Source organism: Thermobia domestica, chromosome 7 (genome assembly GCF_964235325.1).
Source record: "Thermobia domestica chromosome 7, izTheDome1.hap1.1, whole genome shotgun sequence".
NCBI classification, from domain to species: Eukaryota; Metazoa; Arthropoda; class Insecta; order Zygentoma; family Lepismatidae; genus Thermobia; species Thermobia domestica.
Genome location: NC_137460.1, coordinates 44,785,060 through 44,808,445, shown reverse-complemented (window position 1 = coordinate 44,808,445; position 23,386 = coordinate 44,785,060). Strand labels below are relative to the sequence as shown.

The following is a 23,386-nucleotide window of genomic DNA, read 5'->3' as shown; positions in this document are numbered from 1 at the left end:
GGAAACGAGAGTAGCCCATCAGACGATGCTCGTTTTTTTTTTTTGCTTCATTGAGTTCACATGATGAAGATACGTATGGGCAGATCCTCTATTTTATAACATCCTTGGTTTCGAGTCCCCATCGGGACCGCTCGCGAAGGTGAGAACGTTAGCGACTACGACGAAGGGCCACATAAGTTGTTCAGCTCGATAAGGTCCATCGATCTCAACTTTGCACAACTGTTTCCCAATAAATGTTAATATTATTGTTAATATTATTTCAGAGTTTGAAAGATAGTTAAAACAAAATACAGCAACAATCAAATGAAATCATAGTTGAAGATGCATTTACTATGCCTTTTATAACAATCAAATAATATAACTCTACAGAAACTAATTTATAGCGGTAATCTGCCTTTAATAATTTTAAGTCCTAGTAATTGAAGTAATAGAATGGTAAGTCATACTTTTTATTTTATATTGAATTGTAATTACTAGGGCTCGGAAGTTGAAAACCTAAAAAAATTGCCTAAAAAGGATCTACAAAAAGACCTAAAGATATCTAAAAAAAAAAAAAAAAAAACTAATAACTGAAAACAGGGACGTAAAAATAAGGCCCAATTTAATTAGAATTAAATATTTAATGAATATAATGCTCAAGAAATACAAACTTCTGGTAGGTTAACGAACTCTCCTTCTTCCACAAAGTACAAACTAAAATAAGAATACTTCCCCACCCTCATCCCCTTGCTCGAGGAAATTATTACGCCTCCTTATCTGACTTGTGATTGTTGTAGATCTGGCAGTGTTGCCAGATCTACTGATTTTGCAGGAGATCTCCTGCTTTTTCTACGTTCTACTGATCTACTGCGAAAGAAAATGAAAAGTGAACAATCTCCTGCTGTTTCCTTACTTCGAGAAGTTGAAGAAATATATTATTATTAATATTGAATTTTCAATGTTTCCTCACATAAAAAGATGAAATTTCTCTGTTATAATACACAACGCACTGTAGAGCATATAGTTATAGAGCTTTACTGTATATAATATGAATCCAAAGAATACAACTGTATGTCATCTTCTATATGCATTATGGTTAGCGTTTTTATGACTTTCTGGAAGATTTACAAGTAAGTGTTGTTTAGATTGGGACTTGGGTTGGAAGAGTGGCTTAGATCGTTTCTCCACGATCGTCAGCAAGAAATCGTCTTACGTGACGATCACGTGTGACTGCACAACACAGTTACGTTATCGCTACGTGCATGAAAAGACATTTTCCCACTCCACTTTGCTCTTTCACTACGGTTTACGGTGATACATATGTGTATCAAATAATATATATTAATATAAATCCGGACTTTTTCCTTTCATTTGCTCAACGTAGTTCATTGGAAATGAATTCTGGACTGCTTGTTTTGACTACTGCCCCCTTAATAATGGCAAATTTTATTGCCTCCCCTCGGATTTACATTCAAACGCCAACACTGTATGTGTCTACTGATTTCTCCTGTTTTTTGTCTTCGAATCTCCTGCTTTTCCAACTGGCTGGTCTGGCAACACTGAGATCTGGTCTTACCAGTCCAGTCGTTGAAGAATGTCTCGTTTTGAATTTCTCTGCTGAAGAAAATATGTTTAAGAGGTGGTTGTGATTCGAGTTAGTGTCCAGTAAATTTATTTCGATAGGTGAAGTGCAAAAAGGACGTTAAGACCTATGAAAAGCTTTTAAAAAGACCAATAAAAAAACGCCGAAAAAGGCAAAAAAGAACAAATAAAATCCACCATTTTCTGGCCTATAATGACCCAGAATGAACATATATTTAGTTAAGCCTCATTTTCGGGCACTCGTAAAAAAGAGGATTTTTCCTCAACTTCCGGGCTCTAGTAATTGCGCGTAAGGAATACCGGTACTGAAATATTTATTGGTACCGATACATTCTGACAAAAGTATTAAGACAACTGCTTACCATCACAACTACATAAATCATTCTGATCTTACTTGTTAAAACTAACCATAGATCCTTAAAAATAAAGGTAGAGAAATACAGTATTTTGGAGCGAAGGTCATGAAACGTCCTTAAGTTTTAAGAACAGTTTGCAGATTAAACATAATCTTGTCAAGCCATATCCAGATGTGAAAAGCTGTCTTATGGATTTGACTAACTATACTTACAAAGGACCTCATTCTGTAACGATTTGCGTTAACGTAGCGCGAAACCTTTGTTTTAGTTTTTGATAATCGATATCACATACTGATTTTTATGATATGATGTCAGCGACTCAAAGTTTGCACTTAGTAATCATGTACCCTCGGCATTTTTTCATAACGTCACCACCTATAACTGTTAATGCATATTTACGTTGCGTTGCAGTCCGCAAATTTTGCAAGGACTGATACGGAACGAGGCTCAAAATGTTAAAGATCAATTCTGTACATTTTCTTGGTTTTTCATAGAACTATTTGGAACATATAAAGACGCCTGTCTACAGCATTCTTCCAGCTGAATAGTGTATGACATACAGGGGCGAATCCAAGATGGACTCCTAGGGTGGGTGGGGAAAAGGTAGAGAAAATTTCTCTCACCAAGCTCCTGGAGGGACGAATAGTCCTTTGGCCTCCCTGATTCCGCCTATGATGACGTAATACCATGACCGTTCATTTACAGAAAGAAAACAGAGAGAAGGTGTCAGATCTACGGTCCAAAAAGGGGTCGGGTCAGGTGACAAATAGTACGTTGTCGAGGGTATTGTGTATCGTTGCTGTGAGTAGTGTACTTGCAAGATTGTTCAATAGCACAGGTGGGGAACGGTATGCCAGCCAACTGCCAACATTGGTCCTACGTTGTAGTTGGTGACTTTGCCGAGCATTTGCCAACATAGCACCTATGAAAGAATTAAAATTGTCATTGTGTATATGAGGACAAACGTGTTGGATAAAAGATAGCACATCATTTGTTGGCCAATATGTACCTTACGCTGTTCAAACCTACTATTCAACATTTTCTTTTTGCAATTACCAACTTGCAACCATGCTGACCGTTCTGCTAGGGTATAAGATTGGACGAGTGGTACACCTTCCAGACCAACGAGATATTCGTTGTCTCCCTGTCACCACAGCTTCGACAAGGTTATGTGGCTTGCTCTGCTCTATAGTTTACTTCACTGCGTAGAGAGGAAAGTAGCCTATGATGTTACTAGATAATCCGAAGGCAAGGGTGGAAAATTCAAATAGTGAGTAGATATTCAAATAAAGAAGTTTGGCTACGGGCGTATAATTTGAAGTAGCCTACTCAATAACTACCTCTATAAAAATTGTAGAAGTACCGCAGGATTCTGAAACTTAGATATTTGGGTAGGACACATAAGTGAAGTCTTGTCCCGACTACGGTAAGTCCCATAGTTTTGGAGCTATGGACCTTTAAAATTCATTTTTTCATATTTTCGGCAGATTATAACTCCGAAAGGAAGCATTTGTGCACCCAGGTTGGTCTATCCTTTTTGTCTTATCTTGGTGTCAGGAATCACCTCCCAAACGTTGTCGGTGTTGTTTTGAAACACACACTCTGTATATATATATATATATATATATATATATATATATATATATATATATATATATATATATATATATATATTTATATATTAGGGTGGTCCTTATTTATATGTGAAAAAACAAATTTAGCAATTTCCTTGGACGAACCCCCTAAAATGGTTCCATATGGGACCCAATTAAGCCAGGAGAAAAATTAGATTGATTGAATAATTTTAAATTGTGCCTCAAGCGACCTAAAGTTTTGAATTCGTTTACAATGCATAGTATATGGGGAAAATCTGTAATAAACCCTTGTAATTTAGAAATGGCTTAAGGGAGTGGGAAGATACTCTGGATAATAGAACTAGAGGAAGAGTCCAACCTAATTTTGTATAGCATTATCATGGCGACCATCTTGAAGTCCGCCATCTTGAATTCAGGTTAAAATTTTCAAATAGGAAGAGGGTCATGTAATATATCGTTTTGAGGTAGCATTTTTCCTGAAGCACAAATATGGCATTATTTTTACGCTACCTATAATCGTGTAAGAGTTATTACGTGCGAAAAACGAAATGGTTCAACGATGTAATGTAATTTTATTGTAGTTATGGATTTGTATTACCACAGATTTGTAAGAATTTTGGAAGTATTTTACATAAATTGGAAACAAACTGATAGGGAAAGTTAAATCTTTGTTTCCCCATGAACTACAAATAAGGTTTCCCATCGAGATGATTCATAGACCATTATGAGGAAAAAGAAAAATTATAACTTGGAAGAAATTGAAATATCCCTGATTTATGTAGTAGCTTTAAGGTAAGTTTTCAATAAGTTTTCAATCTTATTTGCTACACAGTTCGCTTTTGTCACATCTAGGAAAAGATTGTCTATGGTCCTTCACTATATACAAAAGAAACTATTTATGCTCCTCGTTTTTCGTAGGAACGTTGATGTAATCTATTAGTTTCACTCGCCTTTCTGTTGCATCGTTTGTTACGTGGATGAATTTAACTATTGTCTTTCCTTGAAGATAGTCATTTTATTTGACCATGAAATCGGATCGCACTCAGGAAACCCTTTGAGTATTTTAAATCTCTCGAGAAAAATTTGTTTGTTGTAACAAAATGACTGGTTTCTCTTTTCACAATAATTTTTATGGTGTCACCTCTTGCGTCAAGCCTCTTTGCTGCTTCATGGTTTCCCCTTACAGTTTTTAAACCTTTCAACCAATTTTTTTCTCATTATGCTAACTTCATCATCAAAAACCCCAATGCTACGTATTCCTCCGTCAAGTACCAGAGATACCGAAAAAATTTAGAAAGAGCCACTTCATTTAATTCAGTATCTATTTGTCTATAACTGTATAAACCTTCCAAAAATTGCAGGTCTTGTAATGGTGAAGTATTTTTAAATAGTAGATAACTTTTCCCGTCCACCGTGCGTGGTGAATTGCTCCAGGTAAACGAAAGAAAATGCCTGGAGGAGGTATGCCACCCAAGAATATGATGGTCAGTTCTAAAAATTCCCTGTAATCTTCTATGCAGTGTCCTGTTTCTACAAGTTTGATAGCAAAATTCACTTCATTTCTTACATCGGAAATATTGTTTCTTACATCATCATCATCAATTCCTGGAATAAAGTTGGTACAATCTATTTTAGACCACTCGTTCTGAAAACGTTTAAATAGGGTAACATCCAGTCCAGATGCAAACGAAACACAACACTTGTCAAATACACATTTTAAAACCAATTCATAAATGTAGTGTCTACAAGGAAGGTATAGAAGATCATTTTGAAGCATCTCCTCTAGCACATGACACATATTGCAGGGAATAGTGACAAACTGCCTGCACGAACTTTACCAAGTTCCATTCTTCAAGTTAATAACCTGTAGTAGAAGCAATATGTTCTCCTCTTGATGATGACAAACTGAAAACACCAATTAGCTTCTCATGACCATCTCCTGTAATAATTATTGATAACCTGTCGACAGTCTCTCTACCAGTCAAATTCGGCTGTAGGTTTCCGTCCCATTGCACAACTAACGCACTTAATGCACTCCGAAATTATTTTTGTGTCCCTGTGCAACTCCGCTACGGATTTTCTCTCAGCATCGGTGAATGGAGTTCCTCTACATTATAGCCTAATGCTTCTGCTGTCGCTGTCAGAATCTGTATTGTTGCTCCATCAGTGACCTTGTATAGATCAAGAGCAGCAACCTTTCTTGAAGTACGCCTAATAAAATTAGTTTTTCCCCTTTTACATCTCTTGCAGGGTCCGGACACACACACGCATCCATATTTACATGTTATCTAACATACTCCACTTGTTTTCTTCATTTCTTGAAATGCTTACCTCTATGTCTTTTGGTGTATAAAATTCTAACAAATCATTTTCAGAAGTGCATTTTTATTTTGCGTTCCTCTTTGTTTTGAAACCGTGCATATCTCTTTAATTCTTTTCGCGCCAAACTCATGTCTTTACTTTTAGTCGTGTACGAACTATTACCTCTAAAAAAAGAAAAATCTTTTCCCAGGTAATAATTCTTAGACGATTAAAGCTATCTTCAAAATATAGTCAGATTTGTGCTTCTGGTGAAACGTTACCTTAAAACGATATGTCACATGACCCTCTTCCCATTTAAAAATTTTGACCTGAATCCAAGATGGTGGACTTCAATATGGCCGCTGTGACAACACTATACAACATTAGGTGTGTTTCTTCCTCTAGTTCCATTATCCAGGATATCTTTGCATTCCCTTAAGCCGTTTCTAAATTAAAAGAGTTTATTCCAATTTTTTTTTCATATGCTGGAGCTAATTTTTCTCCTGGATTAATTTGGTCCCATATGGAACCATTTTAGTGGGTTCGTCCAAAGAAATTCAGAAAGCAAAAATTAAAGACCACCGTAATATATATATATATATATATATATATATATATATATATATATATATATATATATATATATGTATATATATATATATATATATATATATATATATATATCCCTCCTCCCCTCCCCTACGAGCTCCTTCGTAGCTAAGCGATTAGTGTATGCGCCTTTGGCGTGGGAGACTCGGGTTCGATTGCCGGCGGGAGCTCATGTGGTTCGGATTCCACGTTAATCAGTAGGCCCACATCTCATATAGTCTTGCTGCTGAACGGGACGTTGAACCCAAAATCAACTCAACTCAACTCCCCTTCCCTACGCTGTACCTTCAATGTGAAATATTAAAAAAAAAAAAAAAAAAAAAAAAACATCCCAGGCCCGAACCTCATCTGTGTTGAAAATTTGATCGAGATCGGATGGGTGGTTCAAGAGTTATTAAGTCACAAATATAGTCACTTTCATTTATATATATAGTCAAATCCTTTCTGTTTATTATTCTAACCCTTATCCATAGTGTTTATTTAATCCCGTTAATTTAAATGGCTTCTTATACCCTAATCTAAAAATATTAGAAGAATATAGAACAATATTGAGAAAAATGTGTGAAATAAATGAAAGCTGAAAAGTGGATTTTAACATCGTAACATCATAAGGTCAATCTTTCATACTCAAATGGCCCCACTTTTGACATGCAGTTCCCCCTTCCTGCCACGCACTGAGTACCTGTCAGTTACACCACTACCTCTGACTACAAAAAACGTATCATTCCTCATTGTTCCTCCTTAGTGCAAACTGCTACCAGAGTAGACACGTTTACACTGCAAAGACCGGAAGGCAAACGACGAGATTGGTATCAAATTTCCCAGACGTGACTGCTGTCCTACCAACTCTAAGCATACATGTGTAACATTGTCTTGCGGATGTGTTGTAGCCAAAGTGTAGATTATTTTTTGACTTATCCTCGTATATACTCTATCAGCACATTTGATAGGTGTTACGTAAACTGAATGTTGGCCAGTCAATAATTTGCTGTCATTTATTCGATAGTTTCGACGTCCCACTCTCATTTGCAAGTTCACGTCTTTTGTAGGGATTACGTTGGCAATTCAGTTGATTGGCAAATGCTCAGCAAAGTGTTCATTTACAACATAGGACCAACGTTGGCTGTTTGCTAACCTACCGTTTCCCACTGTTGGGCAGGACCAGAAATTTGACCAATCTCTCACGTCACGGTTCAGCGTATACATTGTCATTGCATGACTATTGCACATGATTATATGGTGAAAAGAAAAAAGAAGAAAGTTTATATTATTATTAACTTGGTTTTATATAATAGATTAATTGTCTCATTTACAGGCAGGAACATCTAGAAACCTCGATTTAGGTCTACATAAAATAGTTGCAGCATCCGAAGACCATAAACAGCAACAAGAGCTTGTATCAGATTATATTCCTGCAGACGACCATGAACAGCAACAAGACCCTGCATTAGTTCAAATACCTGCAGAACAGCCACAACAGCTTCCATTAGTACCAATGCTTGGAGAAGATCATGGACAGCTACAGCATTTTCCATTAGTCCAAATGCTTGAACAAGGTCAAGGGCAACCACAACAGCTTCCATTCGTCCAAATGCTTGGAGCAAACCACGGACAGCCAAAACAGCTTCCATTAGTCCCAATGCTCGGAGCAAACCATGGACAACCACAACAGCTTCCATTAGTCCAAATGCATGAGGAAGACCATGGACAGCCACAACAGCTTCCATTAGTCCCAATGCTTGGAGCAAACCATGGACAGCCACAACAGCTTCCATTAATCCCAATGCTTGGAGCAAACCATGGACAGCCACAACAGCTTCCATTAATGCAAATGTTTGGAGCAAACCATGGACAACAACTTGGATTGGTTCAAATGGCACAGGAAGGGTTAGGCCAACCTCAACAGCTTGGATTAAGTGATATAGCTGCAGCACACAAAGATGATGCTGATGATGATTTACCGCCTCTCAACCTCGGTGATATACACAACCCTCCGTAAGTCTTGTTTCTTTTAATAAGTGTATATAGGGCCGTATCCAGCATCATTTCTTGAAGGGGGTACCCCAATAGCTACCACTACATATGATTTAAATTTTTAAGTTTGTATATGCCTTTAGTTTTAAAATGCCTTTTGGGAATGAGAAATATTACTTTGTTCAGTGAATCCTTTTCCTTCAACCTTCAGATAATCGACTTAAACTATTGCTTTTGCAAAACTAAGCTTTCTTTTAAGCCTCAAACGGACACATGACAGCAGAAAGTTTCGGAAAATGTTACTTTTTCACTGCTAGGTTCTCATTTTAGATAGTGCATATTTACAGTAAAGGGGGATGCATATCTCCGGTTCACCCCCCTAAATCCGGCCCTATGTATATATATAGTGGCGGATCCAGGGATGGATTTAGAGTAATACTCGATTCCTGGATGTGTATACCGTGGTTAGATCATGCAGAAACCGAGAGTATGCAGCAGTCCAGGTAATTTCAGCACTGTGCTAAAAGTTGATCCAACTCTGATGTACAGGTTAGTGACTATAACCTCCATTTTGTAGAACTCTAGAAGTTTCGTCAAAGAATATAGCCAGTGGGAATATCTGTGATCTTTTGGGATGATTGAACTAAAATTTTGAACCATAAACAAATCATTGATTTCTAAACATGTTTGTAGTAATGATGAATAGTAATTAAACAAACCGCTACGTCACATAGATTCAAACAGTCTTTTGAGGGAGGGAAAATTAACAATGACGGAATCTAATATTCATTAATCCTGTGTCTTTCATAATTAGCTGATGAGATCTTACGGTGAGAGTTTTGCACATCGTCTGAATGTTTACATATTGTGAATATTTTATCCATATTCGTTATGATGATGTTGCTGGTGGTACAGAGCACACATGCTCTTAATGTCAGGACTAAGCGGTTAGCGTACGCGCCTTTGGCGCTGGAGACCCGGGTTCGATTCCCGGCGGGAGCTCATGTGGTTCGGATTCCACGTTAATCAGTAGGTCCACGTCTCATATAGCCTCGCTGCTGAACGGGACGATAAACTCGAAATAAACTCTTAATGTCAGGATTTTTTTGGTAATCATTCCATGAGCGTTGTCATGGTGATACGGGTAAATAAATTTGAATATAATGAGGAAGAAATTATACAAAATAATCAAACCCTCATTTGCATTCTTTCAAGAATTATTTAAATTTGTTATTCCTGATAATATAAATAAATGCTGAGGTAGACTCCAGTTATAGCGTGCAATTAATACTCTATATGTGTCTGTTTTTTCTATTATTGTGTGGATTTCTTATATGTAACATGAAAGCTATCGGTACTCTTCAATATGAGATACGTCTTTGAATATCTTACGATATTTCCAATTTCAGCATTTGTATTAGGTTAGGTAGGATTAGGTTTAAGTTAGCTAGAGGTTAGGTTTAGGTTAGCTAGATTGGTATGTTTAATCTATGTCGTATTGTCTTTGTTGTTATGTCAGATTTACTTGTCAGATAACTGAATAAATATTGAGTAAAATGAAATTAAAATATAAGGCTTCTTTTCCTATGTAAAAGGAATGTGTTTAGTGTTATGATGAATAGGTTGAAGCCATGAGTTAAGCATTATAAAAATAAGAATAATGTTGCTTATCAAATGGAGATATGAGTTTAGAACTCTCAACGGAATACGGAGTTAGACCTCAAATGTATACTATAGGTAAGAATAACAATGAGGACTTGTTCCTTTTCACTTTCGTTTCTATTTTTTCTTTCTTTCGTTCTTTGAGATGACTCCTTATGAAAGAAAGGAGTGTTATTGTTTAACCGCTTAACGGTTTTACCCGAATTACGTTCAAGGGTAATATGTAAATCTTGATTATCCCGAGTTATTACGTTGAAACTATATTTTTCCGTTCGAATCTGTATTTAAGCGAAATGTTTCGTTGTGAGAAGAAAAGGTGCAGGCAGCAAATCTTAACAAGCAAATTAACCGTCTTTTGTTTTGGTTTATTGACTTTCACACCAGGCGGCAGTGTATTACTCCTGCAGTGCCCGAAATATTTCGGGATAATCCCGATTGAATGTTTTCACGTTTTAAATAGCCACATAAGACGATAGAAATTTTGCCATGATTATGTTCAGGACTTAGCAGATAAAGCTTTTGTTTAAATAAAACATATTTTTTCAGCACGCAAATTCATTTAATCTTACAATTATTTTATTTTCAATTGTGCCCGAAAAAACTCTGGATAATCCAGAAGTAGTATTTTGAGGGGTTATAACTTTCGAAATTTGGTTCTGAATGACGATTAAAATAGATCGTGTTAGCACGCATTTATGATAGATTTAATATATGAAATAAAATAATATGACTTTTTGGGGACGTTTCTCTAAAATAAATTCGACCGTTAAGCGGTTAATAAATGTGATGTTGAAATAAAAGATGTGCAAATGTTTGAATTTTTTTATTGGTCAAATTAAATAACATTACATTCTTTTATATACAGTTGATTGATATTTCTTTCATGTTGATGTGCCATAAATAAGCTTAATTATTAATGATATTATTCAACTGAACTAAAACTTGAGCAAGATCTTGGAATTAACACACTGAAATTTCATGAATAGTCAGATGCAATAAAATTTTAACAGTGCAAAAGAAAACGAGTATCATAAACACTCGATAAAATTCGTTTGGTCAAAATTTGAGTTAACCCTTCAATGCCATTATGGTTATTCTATACTGGATTGGGTTGGGGCGTGAATGGTGGTGATGGCCACACTGCTCTTCGGTCACCGATTCAGTGGAGTATGGAAAAATGAAATGAAATCTTTGAGTTTTACGTCCCACGGTTATGCCGGTTAGGCTAAAGGAGACGGTGATGATGAGTGATGAATGAAATGGTGGAATGAAGAAAGTGGGAGGAAACGGGAGAACCCCGAGAAAACCCACGCAGTGGAGTATGGAGAAACCAACAATTATGGCCTAGAAAGAAAACATCATGAGTAGGATTTTTTTTTAAAATTTACTCTAGATCCACATCATGACTGCTACTATTAGGTTTATTTTTTTCTTTCCAAACCGGTTTAACCCCCGTTTGGATACTACATATAAAATTTAATTATTTATGCTAAAACGAAGCAAGAGCGCATCATCATAACGTTATGGATTATAGCGATAGTCTAACCAGCTGTACAATTTTCAAATAAAATAATCTTTTCTTAATGCAGGACAGTTGCTCAGTTGGCAACGAGAGTTATGGAACTGGATACTCGGCTTAGCGATAAACGAAAACATCTGCAACTGCTCAAGACAAAGTACAGAAACCAATTGAAAAGTCTGCTACGCTTATGCAAGAAAAGACAGGTATCTAACACATGTCTATTCATCTTAAAATAATTCGTTTATTTTAAAAGAGAACTCCAAAGACTATAGGAAGTTCTTTGTAAGCTGATGATAATTAACTGCAAAATTTTAATAAATTACTTGGGTCAATTGCCATTTCTCATCAACAGTCTTATTTCTCTTTTTATTTAATGAAGTACAATACAATCCAAAAGTAAAGCGTTGGTAACGCTGAACTGTATAATTGACTCAAAACGCATATAGGCATGTATATTTAACACTTTTGGTATCAATCGTGTAGTTTCTGAAACACTTTATGACCCGGTGTTTTCATTAACATAATTTTCAATTTACAGTTAGACAATTTATTATTTGTAAGTATATTATTATTATTATTATTATTATTATTATTATTATTATTATTATTATTATTATTATTATTAAAGTATTTTGCCTCTCAGAAGGATCTAGGACTTTTTTTTGGGTCTGGAAATGTTTCTTCCATGTCTCTTGATCTTCACCTTGCTTTTTTAACTCACAATATTTTTTTTTCTATTTTTCAAATCATCGATCAATTGTGTTCTTCTTCTTCCTATTCCTCGCCTTCTTTCCATCCTTCCTTCTATGGCGGTCTAAAGAAGACAATTTTTTCGCAAGATGTGTCCAGTCCAATTGGCCTTTCTACGAAAGGTGCTGACTAAAAGCGTCCTCATTTCTCCTATCCGTTGTTTTAAATCATCTTCGTTAGTTACTCTGTCCAATTTATCTTCTCAATTTTTCCCCTACACCACATTTATAAGCTCTCTAAATATTCCTTCTCTAACTTTCGTAATGTCCAAGTTTCTGAACCATATACTTTAATACTCTATACATAGAACTTTACCAACTTCTTCCTAACTCCAATAGAAAGCCTGCTAGTTAAGGTTGATATTTTCTTGTTGAACTTCTTTGGCTATGGGCTATGGCAATCCTTGACCTGTCTCTTGGGTGCATTAAGTGTCTCACGTTAAAAATACTTCCCAGATATTTGAAATTGTCGACCTGTTCAAGTTCTTTTTTTTCTACTGTGAATTAAGGGCACTTTCCCACGGGACATTCTCACAACTTTCGATTTTTCAATGTTGATTTCCATTCCATAAAATTTCCCAGTGTCAACTATTTTGTCCATCATCTCCTGTAGTATTGCTTCTGTTCTAGCTATTATAACCGTATCATCTGCATACCTGATCTTGTTAATGATCTGTCTTTCAATCTTGAAGTCTCCAATTCCTATTAATGCTTTCTTCACATTAATAGCACTGAAACATTCACTGTAAATGTTGAATAATTGAGGCGACACAATCCAATCCAAATGTTGCCATCCTTGTCTGACTCCTCTTCCAATCTCCACAGTACTGGTTTCTCATTCATTCAAGTGCAACTGTAAATAAATATTGACAAGTAATCCTTTAATATAAAATTAGGACTAAGGTGTACTACATCTTATTTTATATATAAATAAAACCCATTCCAGAGTTTGGAGCTCTTAAAAGTAGCCCTAAGTAGTAGTATTGCAGCCCACCGCCCCCCCAGAAGTCCGTCCTGGATCCGCCCCTGGCTACGAGATGCCAAAATCATCGGCTACAGTATATTAGTCGCAGCCGGTCAGGCCTAGCGTCATTTGTCAGCTGACTTGAACCTATTAGATATGCACAAAAAGTGTTGGAATTCTTCTAATCAAACGTATTGTATTGCGCCGTGAAGATGAATGAAACACTACGCTACAGTGTACAATTTCATCTCGAAAACGGAGCAAATGATGTGGCCCGTGAAGAAATTTCTGCTGTTTATAGGCAAGATACGTTATCAAAAGCAACAGCCAAAAGACTGTTCAGTCGCTTTCATTCGGGTAATTTCCATGTCCAAGGTGCTCCTCGCAGGAGTGGATAATCACTCCAAAAGTTGATATTCTGGCAAAAGTAGAGCAAGTTCGACATGGAAGCTGTCATGATATCGTCAATGACCTAAAAAATTCATGAGCGAACAGTGTTAAACTATTTGAAGAAAGCTGGCTACATAAAAGAAGCTCGACGTTTGAGTGCTACATAACCTGACTCAAATTATTTACTCGATGGTGTTTCTATCTGGGAATTCTCACCGAAATGTAACGAACTCGAAGGATTTCTGAACCAGTTGATCAGTAGTGATGGAAAGTGGATAATTTACTGCAACAATGTGCGAAAAAAAATCATGATCGAAGCGAGGAAAAAAGAAAAAAGAACTTCACAGACTGTGGCAAAGCTCACACTGAAACTCAGATGGCTTTTGCTGTGTTGCTGGCGGAATTGATACGGTATCGTGCATCACGAGCTGTTGTTAGTACGGGTCAACAGAAAGTGTATCGGATACCACGCTGACATCAGACCGCATGGATCTTTTACGACCTGTTAGGGAGCTAAGCTGGGAGGTTTTAATGCATTCACCGTATAGCCCTGATCTGGCACCACCAAACAATAATTTGTTTCGGACTTTCGACCTTGGGGAACTCCAATGGATTCAAAAGAGGCTTGTGGAAACCACGTGCCACAATTATTTGATCAGAAATCTTAAAAGTTCTTTAGTGACAGGACTATGATGTTACCTGGAAAATGACAGGTTATCGAACAAGATGATGCATATGTGCGTTTTTTTAAATATTATTTGTTAAATCACAATAAATGTATTCTTAAACTTGAGCTCGAAAAGCTCAATACTTTTTAGACAACCTAATATCTAATTATCATTTACTGTTGTTCACTTTCTGACTCATAATTAAAATATCTTGTTTATTTTTCTAGGCTGAACTTGACGACTTGATACACAATCCTCCAACTGGACTGGGTGCTCAAGAGATGGAATATAGGATTTGTAAACGTTGCCAAAATGAAAATCAGAATCAGGTGAAATATATATAACTGTTTGGAATTATTTTTCTTGTACTGTATATTGCTATAGACAGAGAAGCACTGTTTTCGCAGACACTTCTGGAAATTGTTTGGCGAGTTTAGTTGTAAACCGGAGATTGGATCACATTTTCTTGTTAACGCGTTCCACCAGATCGTCCGTCCTAACAATAGGCCTTCCACTATGCTCTTCGTCGTAAACATTCGAACACCCTTCCCGAAACTCTCTACATCATTGTCTGACCTATCCTTTACTCATTACTGTCAGTCCGTAATGCCACAATCCCCGAAGGCTGTCAGCTGCATTCTATTCTTCGGCGTTGAGAAATCTTTTGGCAGATCTCACTTCACATTTGACGGTATTTTGTATTATAACAACCATTTTACCTTACTCCTACTCGCAGGTACGCAACTCCACTAGATAGGACGATTCTATCTCTGTTTATACTAGGATATGCTCCTGTGCATGCTCAACTTTATCAGTGTTGCCATCCCCGCGTAAAAAATACATATACTTTTTTTTTTACATGCGCCTCGTATATTTCGTATGGATTATATGTCAATTGAACATGGCAAGGCATAGCACATACATACAATAAACAACGTTCCTTTGTCACTAATTAGGTACAAGTGACATATTGACGCATATCGAGTGTTTGAGATAAAACGTCAGCGGCTTATAAATCATAAACAGTTAAAGATAAAAGAATGAAACAAAAGTGAGATAAGAAAATAGAGGGCGCATCGGACGGAGTGTTCTGGTTGTTCCACAGGGGAACAGAACGCCCCACGCTTATGCGCCGAGGCTGAGGAAATGCTAATAATGAGATTGATGATAATGAAGGAAGCGGGAGAACTGAATAAACCCACGCACATGACGTTTGTCCATCCCAAAGCTCACTTTGCGGAAGCTGGGATCGAACCAGGTCTTTGTTGGTTTTAATACGTGTAAAGATTTCCATTGAGGCCACTATAGAAAATTGCTTACAGATTTGCTTTGAGTAATTTAATTGTTTCTATTTCTTTTTGTTCATTCAAAGGTAATCGGAAGTGCAGATTTTTCCATAATACTACTCCAGTGCTTACGTATAGGGGTGAGAGGGGACATTGATACGATTTTTACTTACCCGAGATTTTAGATCATATCGTCAGCTTGAGTAACATGATTTTTTTTTACTTAAACTGTGATTCTTTAGCTACATTTACAATGTACAATATTGTTTCTACTAATGTCCTACTTGGAGTAAATTACATTTTACGAAAGGTCTGCAATCTGTACCAATCTTTCCCATGTGGGGGCAAATTGGTACTGGTTTGGGGCAGATTGGTACGAGCAAAGTGAAATATCATACAGACTTTCTGATAATAGAGATAACGTAATATTTTTCTTTTTCCATGAAATATCTTGAAATATAATATTCTATTAAACTTCCATAAACTCAAGTATTTTAACAATAGGTTTTTAAGGACATACAGTACCAAAAATGCAAAATAAAAACATGTTTCAAAAAAAAAAAAAAGAATTTGAAGATTTGTCAGAATTTTTAGTAGTTCAATAGATCTAGTTCAACCTGTTATATATTAAAAAAAAAAAAAAAAAACAAATGAAATAAATGTCCAATGCTTGCTTGTGTTCTCATCAAAATTTAAAAGTTCCGCAAGCTATTTACAAAGATAAAAACGTACTATAAACAAGATTCTGTCTCTATAAGGAAAAATAGAAGTAAATAATCCAAGGACTTCCTACATTTTACAAAATTTTGAAAACTTTCATATCTCAACTACTTACTGGAAAAGATGCTATAATTTTGGTTCGACCGTCTCCAAAGGATGTGGAGGTTTGTTATTATAAAGGTAACCAAGAAAGTTCTGTCGCTTTTTCACTCACAATCTTCGAACATCGATATGTCACCTAAGACGTACCTGCAAGATCAAAAATAGTCCCACCAGCATCGACGACCTTCTGCCAACGCTCTGAAAGACCATGGATTCCATTGCGGTAGAACAGATGGTAATCGGATGGTGCAATGTTCGGGGAGTATGGCGGATGCAGTAGTGTTTCCCATAAAAGGCATAGAATGGTGTCCAGGGTCATCTTATCCACGTTGGGCTTAGCATTGTCCTGTAACAGGAGGACCCCTTTGCGATTCAGATGTGCTTGCTCTAGAGTTTTGAGTTGTTCTTGAATACAAACCAACTGCTCACAGTTGCATTGATGCTCTGACAAACTGGTAGAAGTTCCCGATGCACGATGCCACGAGCATTCCACCAAACAACATGGACAACAGTTTGGTGGTGGCAACATTGGTGACAAACGAACATCGTAAGGCACAGTTGATGGTTAGACGCAGCGTTCTTTTCTGTTTGCAGAAAGACACTTGATTTCTTAGATTAAAAGTAAGTTTTCGCTTATGTCCTTGTAAGCTTATATTTGTAATAAGCACTGGATTTTTGAAAACTTGTGTATGTTGCATGAAAGTGTAATTGTTTACAAATAATTTCATTTATGTTCAATTGCCCTGCGTGGAGTAATTTTTCAGTTATAGAAATTAACGATCCTGAAGTTCGGTTGGGGCACATTAGTATACATACATGTGGGGTGGATTGGTACGGATCAATGTGCCCCCACTGCTCTGTACCAATCTACCCCTTCCATTTGTAATTATAAGGATAAACTACTCTTTGTGCATTTCCCATGTATCACAGTTTTCGTTGTGATTATCATCAAGTAGAAAAAGTACTATCTTATGTGTGATCGCTTGATTTCCGTAATCAAAGCATAAAAATAAATAATATTGAAAACTTTCCTATTATTATATTTCCGACATTCCGGAACTATAGGTATAGCCGATAGGTACCGGTACACAAACTTTCGAATGGAAAATTGTTTAACCACTTAGGAGCCTTGATAGCAAAAATGTGAAAATTCTTTCCCCCAGGTCATAACATGCGAGTGATTTTAATAGGCACATTAACAAAATCAACCTCAAATATATATTTGTACATGGACGCTAAAAGCCAACGTGTAGTAAGTGTCATATTTATTCGACTTTCAACAACCTTTCTGAAAATTAATTGGCGAAGTTCTTGAAACTTTAATATTATAAAGATAACCAAGAAAGTTCTGTCGCTTTTTGTGGAGGTCTGTGTTCAATTGGCCCTCACACCGTGACTTGAATGCGAATGGAGATAAAGCGGTCAGTTGTTGGTGTGGATATACCCAACATACTACCTGATTGTGGCAGTTCAGTTACACAGTGAACTTCCGTAAGGACAGCGTAAACATGGGACCTCCACAGAGAGCCGTAAGGGCGAGTATGGTGTACGAGTTCAAACTGGGGTCAAACGCCGCTGTAGCAAGGGAGAAGATATGTCAGGTCTTTTGTGAGGGTGTCGTGGCTAGGCGGACAGTGCAATGGCGGTTTAACAAGTTTAAAAAAGGTGACAAACCACTGGAAGACACACCACGTGCCAGAAGACCAACACATGTATAAAATGAAGATCTTGAGGCAGAAATTAAGGCGAACAGTGGCCAGATATATGAGGAACTGAGACTACAATTCAGTGTGAGTGAAAAAACCGTTCGACAGCACCTCCATCAACTTGAGAAGCATTGCAAGTTGGGTCGATGGCTTCCAAATGATTGTATCCGAGCCAGAATGCAAAGAAATACCTGTGTTTCTTTGTCTTGTCTGAGGAAGGAGAACTTTCTGAAAGGGTATTTACATATGATGAGAAGTGGGTCCTGTGCAAAGCTCCACGGCGCCGTTATCATCAGCATCCCATGAACCGGTTCAAAACCAGCCAAAACTAGCACTGCGCCAAAAGAAGGTCCTCTTGTGTGTTTGGTGGAATGCTCGTGGCATCGCGCATCGGGAACTTCTACCAGTTTGTCAGAGCATTAATGCAACTGTGTACTGTGAGCAGTTGGTTTGTATTCAAGAACAACTCAAAACTCTAGAGCAAGCACATCTGAATCGCAAAGGGGCCCTCGTGTTACAGGACAATGCTAAGCCCCACGTGGCTAGGATGATCCTGAACACCATTCTATGCCTTTTATAGGAAACACTACTGCATCCGCCATACTCCCCGAACATTGCACCATCCGATTACCATCTGTTGTACCGCAATGGAATCCATGGCCTTTCAGAGCGTTGGCAGAAGGTCGTCGATGCTGGTGGGACTATTTTTGATCTTGCAGGTACGTCTTATGTGACATATCGATGTTCGAAGGTTGTGGGTGAAAAAGCGACAGAACTTTCTTGGTTACCTTTATAATAACAAAGCTCCACCTCCTTTGGAGACGGTCGAACCAAAATTATAGCATCTTTTCGAGTTAATAGTTGAGATATGAAAGTTTTCAAAATTTTGTAAACTGTAGGAAGTCCTTGGATTATTTACTTCTATTTTTCCTTATAGAGACAGAATCTTATTTATAGTACGTTTTTATCTTTGTAAATAGCTTGCGGAACATTTAAATTTTGATGAGAACACAAGCAAGCATTGGACTTTTTATTTTATTTTTTAAAAACTTTTATACAACAGGTTGAACTAGATCTATTGAACTACTAAAAAATCTCTCAAATCTTCAAATACTTTTTATGAAACTTTTTTATTTTGCATTTTTGGTGCTGTAGGTCCTTAAAAACCTATTGTTAAAATACTTGAGTTTATGGAAGTTTAATAGAATATTATATTTCAAGATATTTCATGGAAAAAGAAAAAAATACGTTATTTCTATTACACTACTTAACAAATTTAAACTTTTTGTTTGTTACATGAGAAAAATCACCTGATCTTAAAGGAACTTTTTGCGCTGAATTCGAATATGCACTCGGTTTCTCTCCGTCACGTACAGTTTTCCCGTAACAGAGGGATTTTCGGGAAATTCCCTCAAAATTTTCCCTTTTTCAGATATTTTATTCCCCTAGCTCGTGCCCCCTTACATATAGTAACATAGAAATTATACCTAAGTATACCTTGATTTATATTTAATAAACCCTAAAAGTTTCGTAAAAATCGCTTTGTTCTTTCTAGAGAAATAAATATATTCGTATGTATACTGTGTGCACTGTTTATTGCACCTGATAGTAATGCTTTCAGATCTCCTGAGTTGGGGTAAAAACGATTTGCTTTATTACTACAAACACAGACATAAAAATGAATATTTACAATAGTCAACAACACACTTGTATTGCTCTCTGTAAATTAGAAACGTGTATACAAATAGAATATACTTCCAACGTATATTTTTTTTTTAAACGTACAGTATATGTATATCTTAATACATATATATATATATATACAATTCTACAAGTTTTTTCGTTTTGTTCATGAAATGGTTATCAATATTTGTTATCAAATGTAACAGAATGCAAAAGAACTTCCACTTCCCGAGCCCCCTACCAACTGGGAAGAGATATGGCCAAAAGACTCTGATGATGATCATGACTTTGATGAACCATCGACATCAACATGTACATCCAAGGATCCAACGTTCATCCCTGACTGTGTTCGCGAGCCACATTTCATCCGGCAATGTGAACTTAATGACCTAGTCCGTGATTTGCACCTGACAAAACAAGAGGCGGAACTTCTGGGATCAAGGCTCCAGCAGTGGAACTTATTGGATGCAGAAACGAACATATCAGTGTACAGGAAAAAGCATGTTCAATTTTCAAGCTATTTCTCAATGCAAGATAATGTGTGCGTATGTACGGATATAAATGGGTTGATGGCGGAGCTAGGAATTCCTTACGTTCCAGAAGAATGGAGGTTATTTATCGACGCGTCAAAGGTCAGCCTTAAAGCTGTCCTTTTACATAATGGAAATAAAAAACCTTCTATACCACTTGCGCACTCAGTGAAGATTAAGGAATCCTATGACACCATGTCAACTTTGCTAAATCTTATAAATTACAAGGACCATTGTTGGCAAATAAGTTGTGATCTCAAGGTAGTTGGTATTTTATTAGGACTGCAGTGCGGTTACACGAAGTACCAATGTTTTTTATGTTTATGGGATAGCCGAGCTGATGACAAACATTATGAAGTGAAGGAATGGGAACCTAGAGTGAATTACGTACCTGGAGAATGCAACGTCAAATACGCTCCTTTGGTAGATCCTAATAAAATATTACTACCGCCACTTCATATCAAGTTAGGACTTATGAAAAACTTTGTCAAAGCCATGGACACATCTGGTGAAGGTTTCAAGTATTTGCGAGATAAGTTCCCTAACCTGAGTGATGCTAAGATTTCAGCGGGAGTGTTTATTGGTCCCCAAATTAGGAAATTAATGCTTGATGATAGCTTTGACAGCAAGTTAAACAGTGCTGAGCTAGCTGCCTGGACAGCATTTAAGTGTGTTGTGCGCAACTTTCTGGACAATAACAAAGTTGAGAGTTACACAGAAATCGTACAGGACATGATACAGAAATACAAAGAGTTGGGTTGTAGGATGTCTTTAAAAATCCACTTTTTGCACTCCCACCTCAGCTTCTTTCCTGCTAACCTAGGTGCTCTCAGCGACGAACAGGGGGAAAGATTCCACCAAGATATAATGCCAATAGAGAAAAGGTACCAGGGACGATGGGATCCTTCAATGATGGGGGACTATTGTTGGGGTCTTGTTAGAGAATGCAACATTTCTTACAAAAGAAGGAAGTAGTGTACGTTTTTGTAACCCAATGAAAGTTTCATATATTGTGATAGTTTTGATTGTCTTTTCATGAACTTTTGGTACATTTGTATTATTGTCTATTGTAAATTGTCACACTTGTAAATTATATTGTATTATATTTTATATATGTGTTTGTGGTAATAAAGCAAAACGTTTTACCTCAACTTAAGAGATCTGAAAGCATTACTATAAGGTGCAATAAACAGTACACACAGTATACATACAAACATATTTATTTCTCTAGAAAGAATAAAGCGATTATTACGAAACTTGGAGGGTTTGTTAAATATGAATCAAAGTATACTTAGGTATAATTTCTATGTTAGTATATGCAAAGGGACAAGATCTTGGGGTGTAAAATAAACGAAAAGGGAAATTTTTGAGGGAATTTCCCGAAAATCCCTCTGTTACGGGAAAATCGTACGTGATGGAGAAAAACCGAGTGCATATTCGAATTCAGCGTAAAAAGTTCCTTTAAGAACAGGTATTTCCTTTTATGTAACAAAACCTTTGTTAACTAGTGTTATCGAAACCAATACCGAACACGTAATGACCTTTACTTTTGTCATGTTTTTTTCCGTTTTCTGAAAGTTCTCTAGATGAATATAAAACCACAAAGACTAACAAAGGCAGTGTGCTTTTTACAAATTATTCCGCCCATTCATTTGACAGACTGATGCTCTTACACCACCATTTCTTGTTTCAAGCTCTGTTATCGAGTGAATGAAATAAGAGCGGTTTAAATGTTACTCTTGATGAAACAGCCTCCATGTGTCATTATCAGGTCGCCTGTTTATCACGGATAGGTTTTCAGTTTCCCTACTGCTCGTTTGGTGTTACCTAATCACCTTTATTTTACTGATTATAGTGAGCCAGCTTTGATATTGTTCTCGTATCAGATTTCAGTTCTAACATGGATTGTTTATATGCAAGGGCGCCGATTTCTCTGTAAATTTGGGGGGAGGGCATTCAAATGTAGAAGGTATATATATATGAGGATTTTAAAACAAATTGCATTCAAATTATGTCAAATATTGTATATTCATAAATACCATAGAGGACTGACAAGAGCTTTGGCGGGCCTGGGCCCTCTCGGGCCTCAGGATCGGTGCCCTTGTTTATATGATTCTCAAGCAGTCCTTTGAGCGCAATACTTCACAAACTTTCATGAGTAGGGAATTAAAAATATAAAAACAAAGCTAATATTTAGATTGAAGCTATTTAAGGTAATATTTAGTATATGTGCCAGCTACCAGAAAATATCACCAAGAGATTAGCCTATTTATTGGGCTATATTTTACACTTATGACACCGATAATAGTAATAACATAAAAATTGTATACCCCCTTGGGGGTATCGACCTGTTTTGCCAGGGGGGATATCGTCCATCACAGGGAGGGTGTAAGGGGGTGTAAAAAATTCCCTGAGGACAAAGTGGGTTGATCGCCATTCCCTTCCTCTCCCTTTAATTTAAATTATCCAATTGTTGGCAAATAACTCTTAGGCATTTCATTACTACGTTTGTTGTATTTTTTAGTATCACGTCCCTAGCTGCTGCATGTGACAACTTTTCTTAAACTTCCAACCAGTGGCGGATTCAGGACGGACTCTTGGGGAGGGGTTGTAATACTGCTACTTAGAGCTACTTTTAAGAGCTCTAAACTCTGGGAGGGGGGTTTTATTTATATATCAAATAAGAAAGTTTCCTTTTCTGGGGGCGGGGGGCGATCGCTTCCCCTGGATCAGCCCCTGCTTCCAACTTCCTTCCCTAGGACTTCTTAAAACATTTTCCTGGAGTTCAAGTATAAGTTTAAAGAGTAAATTTCATTTTGTAAATCCAAAATTGTCACGTAAGGATAGATTAATATATTTTTCTTCATCTGTTTCAATAACTGTAATTAAATATCAGTTACTGGTAAATAGGCTAAAATAAAGTCATCAATACTGACTTTAGTTTCTCATTTTTAATACAATGTATCTGTTATCTTAAGGTTATTAGTG

General features: G+C 36.8%; 1 protein-coding gene across 1 annotated transcript; it reads left to right on the top strand.

Annotated features, from left to right (window-relative positions):
• The first annotated feature begins 350 nt into the window (after nt 1–350).
• LOC145689161 (uncharacterized) lies at nt 351–14,715 on the top strand. Its single transcript, XM_081763292.1, has 4 exons — nt 351–435; nt 7,758–8,437; nt 11,668–11,803; nt 14,599–14,715. Exons 1-4 carry the CDS (start codon nt 433–435, stop codon nt 14,713–14,715), a joined length of 936 nt encoding a protein of 311 aa, XP_081619418.1. The 5' UTR covers nt 351–432.
• Nucleotides 14,716–23,386: the final 8,671 nt, after the last annotated feature.

Excerpts from the sequence above, each read along its gene's own strand:
- LOC145689161 (XM_081763292.1), top strand. Across the intron at positions 8,438-11,667 it reads GGTGATATACACAACCCTCC|GACAGTTGCTCAGTTGGCAA; the intron begins GTAAGTCTTGTT and ends TTCTTAATGCAG. Across the intron at positions 11,804-14,598 it reads GCTTATGCAAGAAAAGACAG|GCTGAACTTGACGACTTGAT; the intron begins GTATCTAACACA and ends TTATTTTTCTAG.